Below are 13,229 nucleotides of genomic sequence, written 5' to 3' on the forward strand. Positions count from 1 at the left end.
GTGAAAGTGTTGAACTACTGTACATCTTGGATCAGAGGTAAGATGATCCAGATCCTGGTGGGAGACAGATATTTGACGGAGGCTCTGAGACATGCAGTGGATCCAATAGTAGCATTTACTCTAGAAATATGAAATGTTACCGTGGAAAAATACAAATTAAAAAGAGGGGTTCACACACTGAGGTGGTTTGCATATGATTCAAAGTTTAAGCCAGGGATCTATGATTCAGTATTCAATGGGCACAAAAAGGCATAACAGCAATGTGTTCCGTTTTGTAAAATGTCAAATTTATGAGCTTCCAACAGCTTAAGATAAAGTAAAGTCTTGAAAATAAAGATTTTTTTAGGTACATGCAGTTAAGGGACTATTTCACAGAAGAGATAAAGCCAGAACCAGGGGAAACTGACTGAGGTGACTGTGGAAGCATACAAACAGAAGGGTTCTCTGGTCATCTCTGCTTTCTACCAAGACTTGCGGGGAAGTAGGGGGGACTCAACACTATACATAAAAGCAAAATGGGAAACAGTTAAAGATCCAAATAACAAAGGAAGATTGGTTTCAAATGTGTGAGACACAATGTACATCTACAAATTCACTAGTGTGAAGGAAAGTCTGCTGGAAGAGTTTAACCTGCTTTTTCATAACACCCAAAATAAAAAGCAGTTAGTGCTTTAGTTGTTCTTTTATCTCAGACATGTTAGGATATTACATACCTTGACATGTTTCGGCTCCGCTGCCGCCTCTCCAGGACGCTGCTCCAGGTGTGGGAGAGCATGTATGCCCCCTCGTCCCTGTTCATTGTCCCTGGGCCCTGCTTCCTTATTTCAATGGCCTCCCTGATCCAGCGCCGGTATTTGTTGTTGTCGGTGCGTATGACTCTGGCCTTGTCCCAGTCCATAAGGTGATTTTCCCTTATGGTGTGTTTATGTTGTGTTTGGAAACACAACATATGTTATGTTGTGTTTCCAAACACAACATGAACACACCGGTCAAACCACACACAAAACTACAGCAAATTCTGGTAGCCTACACCCAAAAGACAAGATCGAACAAAACAATAAATGCAACGCCATATAGCCTACAAGATACCATGCCAATCATGCAATAAAACATACATCGAGGAGACAAGGAGGAGCTTCAGCACACGTAAAAAATAACATAAAAAGGAATGCAAGAAGGAGACAAAAATAAGACAAACAAGATCAATCAAAGAAAAGGCACAACAAGAAACCTACAAATCAGCCATAACAGCTCACTGCAAAAGGCAAAATCATCTTATGGACTGGGACAAGGCGAGAGTCATATGCACCGAGGACGACAAATAGCTACCGGCGCTGGATCAGGGTGGCCATTGAAATAAGGAAGCAGGGCCCAGGGACAATGAACAGGGACGAGGGGGCATACAAGCTCTCCCACACCTGGAGCAGCGTCCTGGAGAGGCGGCAGACAGACAGCAGGTGGCGTGACAGGAAGGTCACGCCTTCCCAATATCGGCTGATTGACAGATCAGTCAGTGATTGTGATTAGAAAAGATATTTATTATTATTTACTTGATCAAAGTAAAACAGAACAGGAACACTGGCAGGAAATTGTTCAAGTAATTTCAGTGGTGGAAAAGTTGATGTAGTTTTGAGAGTTAAAAGGAATACAATTAACAAGAACTGTAAAAAAAAATATTGTATTATTTTGGTGTCAATGTGTCTGTACTGTTGATGTATCTGTGAGAAAAAAAAGATCAGGGGTATGTTATTTTGGCTGTGTGGCTTGCCAGGGTGATCATTGCTTTTTCAGCTTTTACAGATTCATAATTATGCTAGTTATAAATGTAGTAGGGGAGTCAGGCTATATTACACAGAACAGTAGGTCTTCCATTTCTCAGTTCCTGAAACTGGCCATTAGGTCAGATAAAGTTTCTAAAAATTGCCATGGCTGTTTTTAGTCATGCTGGTGATAGCAACATCTGGGTATCAGCCCACCTTTTGACTTAGAGATGAATTGCTATGAGATTTTGTACATTTGTATTATTAGAGGATGAATCCTACCAACTTTGGGAATCCCCTGACTTTTCCTCTAATCAAAGAATATTCATTTTTTAGGTTATCTACAGAGGAAACTTTTGTGTTACATCTTTCATGAAAACAGAAGCAGGCTATATCTTCAGTAATTCATTGTCACTGTTGTCACTGCCAGTAATAGATAACATTTTTAGAGATGATTGTTTTCACAACTTCTCTGAAAAACATACAGTCTGAGCTATATTCCCACCAACCTTAAAGAGAAGGGGTCAATAAGAGAGAACCATCAGTGTTAAATAGATACTTTATTCTGTTCTTTGTACAGTATAGTTACAGCATGGGGTTATAAATCAAGTGAAAACACAGAAAGCTACTACCGCTGCAATGCTATCACATATATTTGTATTCCTTGTTTGCTTTTCTCTGGGTTTATTTTTAATGTTACGCCCATCATCTCCTCGATTGTCTTGGGGGCATAACATCTTGTGTGGTGAATCTGGAAGAGTGAACCTCAAAGCAGCATGGATCACATGGAGAACAGCACTATATTGTGTCTCCTGGTGTTATTATAACTCTTACGGGAAAGTCATCCCTCACTGTAATATCCAAAATAAAGATGCTGAGACAGCTGCATTTAGACTGAGCTGAAGCAGCTGAGAGGCATTTAGAGGAGGACCAGTGAAGAGGGTGTTACAGAAACCTGGTGTGCTGATATTGATGGAAAAGTGTTTCTAAATCTGACTGGAAGAGAAGCAAACAAAAGATATTTCTGAGATGATGGAAAGCTGCTCTGAAGATGCCATTGATCTGTAAATAAAGATGAATTTCAGCATCAATGATTGATTTAGCTCGAAACATGTTTTCAGGCCACGATGGAGTGTGTGAGGCTGACACACAAGGGTGTAGGTTTCGTTTAAACATTGGGGGAGGGCATATATGAAAGTAGGGGTTTGAGGGTCCACTTCCAGGAAATTTTGAGCACCAAACACATCATTTCCTGCATTCTGATATATTTTTGTAAACCAGTTTTTAAATTTTTTTTTATGCCTACATGCTGGCACTTAAATGGGGCCAGAGGCATTATGTTTTTGGGTTGTCGTTTGTCTGTCCATTCATACTGTATACGCCTGTATACGAATGTACATCCATCACATTCTCTTGAATGTGATATCTTTGGAGTGTTTTTGGCAGAAACCTCCACTTGGACTCAACAATGAACTAATTAGATTTTGGTGGTCAAAGGTCAGTGTGACCTTGCAACCATCTCAAGAACCACTCAGGGGTGTAGTGCAACTAGACGGGTGCATGGAGGCGGCAACCATGAGGTGGTAATGTTAGTTTGTATCAGTTTACTGTGGGAATGGCTTTAATTTCATCCAAAAAAGTCCTCTGCTACTTTCATGTTCTAACTGGGGGAAAATACACATTATAAATATTGAGGGGGATGTGTCTCCTGTGGGGACTTTTGGTGAGTTTTAAGATTTGAGAAGTGAGATTTTTAAGGCAGTTTCATAGCTCTGTACTGAGTATAGTCTGATGCAGTCTGATTATCACAGGAACCCCATGATGCTCTGTGTGTTCCACCAACAGGGTGTGGTTAACACATACAACTGAATCTTAATGTTGAGTCAGAGGGTGAGCTCTTCTACCACACTACAGTCTAGTGATAGAATAAAGTCTTTTTTTATGCAACACAGAAATACACCAGCATACCTTAGCAGTTCGTTTTCCATTTGTGCATAACTTACACAGGCTCTCATGTGCTTTACTCAAGGAAAAAGGCTAGGTCATTTAGTAAGAATGAATATATATTTTAGAAAATACAAAGGTCACTACAAAACAAATATAATCATTATTGGAAAGTTGATACAGTCACCAATCCGCTGAATTAAATGGTTGAACCAAGCGTGCCATGTCTGTAAAGCCATTCATGTGATGAGTTTGGTAACCTATTTTAAAAAAAGATTTTGCTTTTGAAAAATCTGATAAGGATGCGTTTTTTCACTGTCACTTCATAAGCTGTATAATTATTCACCATGTTTCGGACCTAACAGCTCTCGACCACAGTTTGACTGTTTTAGACAAGCCTTTATTTCTGATCGTACATCTGGTCTAATTATAAAAAAAAGAGCGTGTCACAGACATGTTGCTGGTGTTATTTTGGTTTGTTCTCTGCTGCATTTTCTGTCATAGATTTTCCATGTTGCTAATGCTGAGAAAGAGGAAGTGAGAAGGAGGTGCTGAAAGCCCCACGAAACGCAGCACAGTCCACAGCACTCTGAGAAGCGGAAGTGTGAGCAACAGCAAAGTTCACTCAACACAAGTCTGAAAACTGAGACGAGCAGATTATTCTCCCCAACAGGTAAGACCTCAACTTTATTTCTCGTCTTTGTCTCCTCTGAAGGTCTGAATTTAATCTTTCAGGGTACTGTAACAATCATTTTTCATATTTGCTGTTAGCCTTCACTTTCCTCTTCATCATATAAAAATGTGTTGATGTTTAATGTCCAGAGAATACGTGGTAAACAGGAGACCAGATGATGAATTTGAGGAACTAAAAACTTACTTTTTTACCCATCTCAATCGAGGGTATCGGCTATGTAAAAGTTTAGTAAACACAGCAAAATAGATCAAATGTTAGTAAAGTTATATTGTATAGTACTGACCCCGCTCTTCGTGAATTCTTTTTACAGAAAAGATCAATTATAAATGATCAAACTACTGTCTGAAACAAATATACAGTGACGGTGGTTATCAGATGTTTTTTACCCAGAAGTATTAATTTTATAATTTGAGGAACTTGTGGTATTTCCACAGTAAACCGATACCCCTGTGATGTCATCACCAACACCAACTATAACATGTTCATATTGTGTTTGATAAATGTAAAATGTATTTGAAACCCACTCTCTGCATATAGACTGACAGGAAACACAGGAAGTGAGATGTGTCAGCTTCTCTTCCCCACTTTGTGACCAAGACGTTTTGTCAGTGTTAAAACGCACACCCACACCCACGCACACAAACAAACATAAAGCCTACATGACATGCTTTTGAGTTCAGATCAGATTCCTGTGAGTTCATATGTTCACATAAGAGATGAAATCTGATAATATGGTTGTTTTTTTCTGTTTCTTGCTGCAGGTCTGATCAGAAGTGTTACAGAATGGCTCAAGGCTGCCTCAAGTGTTTAAAGTACACCATGTGTTTTGCCAACTTCCTTTGTTTTGTACGTATGTCTCACTCACCCAGCATCACATTCATTTTGGTACAAGTTATAAGTGTCTGTTTCTATCAGTCAGAGGTACTTTTACATTTGTCATGGGAGAAGAAGAACAATAATAACATAAAAATTACAATACCCATGTATTTGTAACATCTGAACACCACCTGCTATTGAGACATGCAATGGATCCAATTAATGAATAATCTTATTTTTATGCATTGAGTACTTTTATCTTAACTTTTATACTTTAAGTACACTTTCCTGATTATACTTAGGTATTCTTACTGAACTAACATTTTCAGTGTAGGACAGAGTATTTTTTTACAGTGTGGTATTAGTACGTCTTCTTGAGTAATTGACCTATATAAATCCTCCACCACAGTTATCTACATATAATATATTCAATTATGATAATTCTGATGCATTCATGTGTATTAGAAATTTTGTGTTGCAGCTGTTCAACTCAGTTTGGAGTAAATTAACGGGATAGTTTGAATGTCTTGAGTGTGTCAGTGTATTACCTACAGTAGATGGCACGCTTCCAATTCGGAGAAGCAGAAAGGAGTCTCACATTGAAGCTAAGCAATGTAGTGCTGTGAAGGGATCAGCAACAAAACGAATTTAAGCAACCTAAAATAGAATATTTTCACTGCTTTACTTTACGGTCAGGTAGTGATTTCAGACGGGGACATTAAGTTGTTACATCATTCTCTTCAAAGCCAGACTCCATTGAAAAAAACTTTGATTTAACTTTGAGTTAGTTCTGAGTTCTCACAAAGTCACACAATAACACTAACTAGCTGATGGAGGCAGCGGTAGACCAGCAGCTCCTGTGTTCAGTGAGCTAAACTTACTGTTGTTATCAGTGCAGTCTGGTGGCTTTGACAAGAGCATGGACGGGAAACTGGAGCCTTAAATGGCTTCCCTGTTGGAACAGGCTGTTTGGGAGTCACACACACTTCAAAAAATCAAAACTATCCTAGCTACATTTTACTAATAATACTCGTGTACTGTTACTTAACTAACTTTACAATGCAGGACTTTTACTTGTACCACAGTGTATTAGCACTTTTACTAAAGTAAGGATCTGAATACTTCCTCTACCACTGTTACCTACACATGATATAACTGGATTGTTAATATTATGATACATTCATGGGCAAGAAACGTTTTGGGCTGCAGCTGGCTGACTTGGAGTCAGGTAGATTAGGTTACAGCAATGCACTGTATTTTGCATACTTATGTAATATAAAGTAACTACAGCTGTTAAATAAATGCAGCAGAGAGAAGAGTACTCTAAAATGTTGTGAAGGAGAAGTACTTGAGTAAATGCTACATTACACCACTGGAAACAATCCCCTGAAACACTGTGGTGCTGCTCAGTGGAGAAACTGCCTCATGTGATGATGGGATCAGGTAACTAAGGTGTAGGAGTGTATCATGAAGCTGACTGCAGGGTGTTTCCTCCTGTCAGTTATGTGGTGTGGCGGTGCTCAGCTTCGGTGTGTACTTGATGGTGAGCTTCAAGATGACTGCGCTCACCCCGACCTTGGCCAAGTTCAACTCAGCCAACATGCTGCTGGTCAGTGGCATCATCATCACCTGTGTGTCCTTCCTGGGTTTCCTAGGTGCTCTGAAGGAGAACCGCTGTCTCCTCCTGACGGTAACTCACACATACTGTTTGTGTTGTTGTTCTAGTCCATCTGATAACTTATATTTAGACTGGTTAAACACCTCCTCACGTCTCACACGTCAGTTTTTCACCCTGACTTTTATTATTGATCTATTTTTGATAGTCGGTCCAGATGATGTGAGCCAGTGTATGTGAGTTTGAGGTTTTTAAAGAGACACTTCACCTAAGTAAGAGTTCCATTTACAACTGTTCACTATGTGTTCTGAATTATCCAGAGTAAGTGAGACACTGTTTCTGGAGAGACATATCACCTTGGAATTTTGTCAAGTGTTTTTTTTTAACACTATGAACATGTTTATCTCATTTGTATCAGGAAACCAAAGAGCCCAAAGCACATCTGGAGGGCTTATTTGATCATTTAAAACTATTTTACAAGGATGCTTGATTTTTCTCATGCATTGGTTGTAGTCACAAATCATTTCTACCTCTATGGTGTCTAAAAAACTTCTAAGCCTCGCACTGAATCTCCCAGGTGAAATCAAAGTGATAGAAACACACTGCACCATGCTTCTGTTTTCTGTCCACTTTACATATTTATATCATTCATATAATGTATCCATTAAAGGATCATTTAGATTTATTACAACTTTGGTCTTAATTTCATAGCTGGTACCGTGTTTTCTGTAGAGTGATCAGATGTTGTAAGCGATCACAAGTTGTAAACAAGCCAGCAGTTTAACCAGATTATCTAAAACACTTTATTTAGAGCTACAAACTGAAAGTGAGCACATTGGTAAATTGGTAAATTGTTTATTTATGGGATAGCCCCTTGAGATGAATCATCTCGTTTTCGAGGGGGTCCCAAACAAAGAGACAAACCAGACAGTAACATGGCAAGACAATCTGTACAGTACTGACGATACAAAAAGAAATACAGTACAGACATTAAGAAAAAAAGACAAATTGACACAGACAAAACCCAGACATTACAAAAAGCTCTCCCAGCCTAACACCCCCCACCCCCAGATACAGATATATGTATAATATTTGTTTGCAACAAGTCTAGAAACACAAATCCATTATTAATACGGAACATGTACATGTTAGCAAATAAATTATAAATGCAAAAATATATCACAACACCAACTATAATGATTACCCAGTCACAGCAAAGCTAATAGCAGGAGCAGTGTGTTTGTAAATGAGAAAATAGAGATTTCTTAAAAAGATGAACAGAAGAAATGGTTCGAAGGGAAATGGGTAGCTTATTCCAATCAGAGGGAGCTTTATATTGAAAGGCATACCGACCAAGTTCTTTATGTATTCTAGGAACAGAGAAAAATATGGAGTCTGTATGACGGAGGTTGTACTGTAAATTGTGAGGGGTCAAGTATTGTTTAAGGTAAGGGGATAGCTGAGGTGAATACATTTATAAATCAAAAGTAACCAGTGAAAATGCCTTCTAGCTCTGGGTGATAACCAGTTTAATGAGTCATACATGAAGCAATGATGGGTCCTGTACGGACATCTTAAAATAAACCTACACAGACTGTTATAGATGATATTGATAGGATGGAGCTGAGTGTCTGATGTGTTTTGATAAATGACGTCTGCATAGTCAAGTATGGGTAAAATGAGTTGAGAGACAATCCTTTTTCTGGTTTGCAGAGTGAAACAGTTAATGGAGCGATAAAGTTGACCTAAAATGCAGTTTATTTTCTTGATAACAAATTCAATATGAAAATTATAGGAGAGTTGTGAGTCAAGCCACACCCCTAAATATTTGTATTTATTTACCTCCTCTAATGGTGTACCATCCAGATATGTAATAAGCATCCAAAATGTCGCTGAAGAAGCATGATGTCTTTATTGCAAAGCTGGGCTGTCTATGAGTAGAAAGACACAAATACCTCTGAAATTGGTGCATGACCAGAGAAAAGGGGCTGTGGCTTTTGCATTTGCTAAAGAGGTAGACAACTTACAACCACCAAAATGCACTGTGCTACACTGGACCTATTGACGGTGGGTGACAGACTGTGCATTCCAATACCCATATGACCATACTGTATACTGTATAGTGTGCCAGAAAAAGTTTTAGTATGTCCCAATACATAGTATGTCAAATGCAGTATGCCAAAAATACCAGGATGTTGTACAACATCTGGTCCAATTTTGCAGTGTGCAAGCCAGCATGCTTTTCTGGCTATTCTGACCAACAATCCACTGTGTCCACATGACGATGTTTCACACTGAAATGAGCCACATGACAGCTTGAGAGGTGATTGTGCTGTACTGATGACAACTATAAAGATAACAATGACAGAGAAATGCAGATACAAGTTGTTAGAATCTACAGTTCATGCAGTTATTACTTTTAAGTTAAACTACATACATTGCAAAGTAACAACAGCAGATCTCTGCGGGTTGATCTTCATCTTCAGCAAATTCTGGGAGTGGCGTTTGTTTTAATGGATATAAAAGCAGGAAGGTCAAATTTCAGTGTGTAATGGAATAACAAAGAAGCATGTCCCGATTGCGTGCATACTGCATGCAACAGCACTTACTTTTTAAGGGCAGGTGCAGTACCTACTAAAAGTAAAAAGAAAAAGTATGCAATTCGGAACGCACCCATAATGCGTCTAAAAACAATATGGCAGCCAGCTGGTAACTACAGTCTCAGACATGTATAGCCGTAGACACATTCTATTTGTAGCATACTCGACATGCCCCGACAAACCACGCCCACCACTAGCACAAGACAAACCCACCATTGCAACAGTTATCTGAACCCTACTACAATGGGACACTGTAGTGAACATTTTTGAAGCCAAATGAAGCAATAATCCATCCATCCATTTTCAACCACTTATCTGAAGTCAGGTTGCAGGGGCAGAAGGCTGAGCAAAATATTCCAGATGTCCCTCTCCTCAGCAACGCTTTCCAGCTCCTCCTGGGGGATCCTGAGGAGTTCCCAGGCGAGATGAGATATCCATCCAGCATGTTCAGGGTCTGTCCCAGGGACACCTCTAACGGGAGGCACCCAGGAGGCATCCCGATGAGATGCCCAAACCACCTCAACTAGCTCCTTTCGATGCAAAGGGGTTTGGCTAAAATGTTGCAACTGTTGCATAAATGGTCATGAAATTTGATTCAGATGTTCATGTTCCCCAGATGATGAATCCTAATGACCTTGCTGATAGCTTAACTTTTTTTTAAATGTAGTGCCAACAGCAGGTCAAATAATTTGCACGTATGGATACAAACACGCTAAACCAACTTGTTAATTGTTACCAAAACTGGAATTTTCCGTTCATTTCTGTCAATATAATGTGGTACTGTCTTATAATAAATGTTTGTCAAAGAGTAAAAATACAGACTGTAAAATATTTTGTTGACAGTTCTTCCTGCTGCTGTTCCTCCTGATGCTGGTGGAGCTGACTGCAGCATGCTTGCTCCTCATGTATGAGAGCGAGGTAGGGTCACATCCATTGCTACTCACACTGTGTTGTGCTAATAAAAGAAACACATATACACTGTGTACAATCTGTAAATCTCATCCCACTATTTAGATCGCTTCACTGGTGAAGGATGATCTTCATGATGGGTTAGAGAAGGCAAAAGCAAAGACAAAGGAAAAAAGCAACTCAACGAGTGAGGCCATAACTGAGTGGGATGTTCTTCAGAAACAGGTAAGTGCATCAGAGCACAGACATACTGACACTTCACATAAGGTGATGACACAGATGACTAATGGATGTGGATAGTGGGCTGAAATACAAAGAGCTCAGTCATCTCAGTCTGTTGTTATAAGACTTTTTTTCTCTGAATGATCCGTTTCAGTTGGATTGCTGTGGTGTCACTAATCAAACAGACTGGGGAGAGAACGTGCCAGCCTCCTGCTGCCGGAGCTATTGTGACACCCAAAATCCCCAGTACCAAGAAAAGGTAGACACAGTTAACCCCTGTGAACAGCTTGTAGAGGTCAGAGGTCAGGGTCATGAGTTTTTGAAATTCTAGATAGATGCCGTATTATTTTTATTTGACTGGTTGGTTGCACTTTATCTCAACTTCATACTCTTTGTTTGCAGGGTTGTGTGGAAAAGTTGAAGAGCCTGTTTGAGGAGAATTTCCTAACCACTGGGATTTCTGTCATTGTCCTCTGCATTATCGAGGTAAATGCATGGTAGTTATATTTACTGTATTGAAATACTTATTAATACCAAACTGCAAGGAAACAGTCTTCGTTAACTTCTCTATACAAAATCAAAGCACATTCTTTGTGGTTTGGGGTACTGCACAGTGAACCTCAGGAAACAGTGGCCTGCTGCAAGTTGCAGTTAATGTTAAGATGCAAGTTCTGTCAAGATGTCAGACTCTTAATCAGATAATGTTCATATAATATGCAGCCATGGCTGCTCATACTTGTTTTGGTCCAGTAACTTGTGAATACAACTCAATTTTCTGATTATGTTGATAGCAATTGTTTATTTATTTATTTATTTATTTATTTTTACCTCTTTTAGCTTATTGTTCTGGCTGTCTGGCCTCCAACTCTCATCAACCTTGTCACAAGCAGCAGCACGAAACTGTTTTTAGCTAAATAGCTACAATAAACCCACTGTACTCTGCCAACCAAGTCTCACATCAAAATATGTAATATCTTTTTCTTTGTGTCAGTGTGAAGTGTCCTTTACTGTCTTTCTTTGGCTAGAAATGAATTTATTGGCACTAATCTGCTGTTAGCATTAGCCATTCTAAACTTAGCCCGCTAGCTAGTGAGTAAATACTTGCTCACAAAGAATATGTGTACCTCATGCTTACAATGCATGGAGAACTTAAATCTCACCTGGAAGAAAACAATGCTTTTAGTCCTATGACTTGGGGTAATGGTGAACGTAAACCTCTTGTGGCTACAATGGGTTTTACAACAACAAACACTTCAACTGATCCTGACCAAAAAATAAAAAATAAATAATCACATGCAAAAGCTTTTTTCCCACCTTTTTTTCCACAGACAAAATTTATCCTAGTAAAAACTTTTTGTAACTTCATCTTAAGTTATAGATAAGAGACAAATTGATTGAAAGAACACAGGAGGTAATAATTTAGATCCGACTTAGAAAATGGATCACAAACAAAAAAAAATCTTTCTTGTCCCTTAGGGCTGCCGTTTTTTGAGGGCGTTATATAGTACTAATTTTCCCACTCAATAAAATTTGTCTCTAAAAAAAAAACAAAACAAAACAAAAAAAAAACATATGCGTAGTCCCTTTTATAGCAAAATATGATTTCAAGCAGCTTTCATAGTGTATCTTAATCTTACAAATTTCAATAATTAAGGACAAAAACTGAGCTGTAGTCATCAATCTTTTTCCTCAAGAAGCTATTTTGTGACATCAAGGTATCACAGACCCTGTAAAATAATAAAAAAAAAAGTACAGCCTATATTTTTGTGAATACTCTAAACATTTATAGATTGTGATTTGGAATAAATTGCCACAAATATTGATTTTGAGGTTTTTATATTTAATAACAGTTGTGAAGATGTATAAATACTTTTCTCTCTGTGACGGACACCAGGCATCAAGTTTATCTATTCTGTTTTTTCATCTCGTTTGTTAACAGGTCCTGGGAATGTGTTTTGCCATGACACTCTTCTGCCACATCAGTAGATCTGGACTGGGCTACAAGTTATAGACAATATTCTCTTAAACAATCTATCTTTTATCTACATGTTTTAAGGTTAATTTTGTTGTACAGTACTGTCCTTTAAAAAATCATATTTGCAAATGGCTGAAAAGGTGTTTTCTGGAAAAGGCTTAAGATCAGAAAATAATTTTGTGAGGACAAAACTATGATTTTATTAATTGTTTTACCATGATCACAAAATATTTTGAGCTTAACACAGAACGAACATTTTCTGTTACTCGAAAATGAAACAAAAATGTTTCAGACATGACAACGCCTTTTGTAAGTGTGAATGATCAAACTATATAAAATGCTATTTCAGTCTGAGCTGTGTGAAATGGAAGCCGCTTGTTGTTCCTTTTAACTTCCCTACATTGTACATCTTCTGAAGGAAATGATTATGAAAAGCAGCTGTTCGTGTAAAATATTACCTATCTACTCAAACTTTCACCTGCAAACTTTTCAAAAATAATAAGTTTTGGAAATCCTACAATATACCAATAAAATATTGTTTATAGTATAAAGACTGCTCTGCATCATCCATTTTGACTAACCTCACCATGTCAGATGATCAGCATTTCCTGTCTCTAGCTTGCAGTTCACTGATCTGTAAAAATGTAACCACTTCCTCTTTTGACCCTGTTTAACCATCAGTTGGTTCCTCTAA

The 13,229-nt window shown here is 38.4% G+C and overlaps 1 protein-coding gene across 2 annotated transcripts; it reads left to right on the forward strand.

The window, feature by feature from the left end:
• The first annotated feature begins 4,251 nt into the window (after positions 1-4,251).
• On the forward strand, positions 4,252-13,086 carry LOC125890272 (leukocyte surface antigen CD53-like). 2 transcript variants are annotated; one of them, XM_049578836.1, is made up of 9 exons: positions 4,298-4,377; positions 4,936-5,002; positions 5,160-5,244; positions 6,716-6,904; positions 10,273-10,347; positions 10,444-10,563; positions 10,715-10,819; positions 10,963-11,046; positions 12,500-13,086. In XM_049578836.1, the coding sequence occupies exons 3-9, from the start codon at positions 5,182-5,184 to the stop codon at positions 12,569-12,571; spliced, it is 708 nt and encodes a 235-aa protein (XP_049434793.1). In that variant the 5' UTR covers positions 4,298-4,377; positions 4,936-5,002; positions 5,160-5,181; the 3' UTR covers positions 12,572-13,086. The 2 variants fall into 2 exon arrangements, with proteins under 2 accessions (XP_049434792.1, XP_049434793.1); XM_049578835.1 differs by lacking the exon at positions 4,936-5,002 and having other exon boundaries at positions 4,252-4,377.
• Positions 13,087-13,229: the final 143 nt, after the last annotated feature.

The sequence above is a fragment of the Epinephelus fuscoguttatus genome, linkage group LG6 (genome assembly GCF_011397635.1).
Source record: "Epinephelus fuscoguttatus linkage group LG6, E.fuscoguttatus.final_Chr_v1".
In the NCBI taxonomy this organism is placed as follows: domain Eukaryota; kingdom Metazoa; phylum Chordata; class Actinopteri; order Perciformes; family Serranidae; genus Epinephelus; species Epinephelus fuscoguttatus.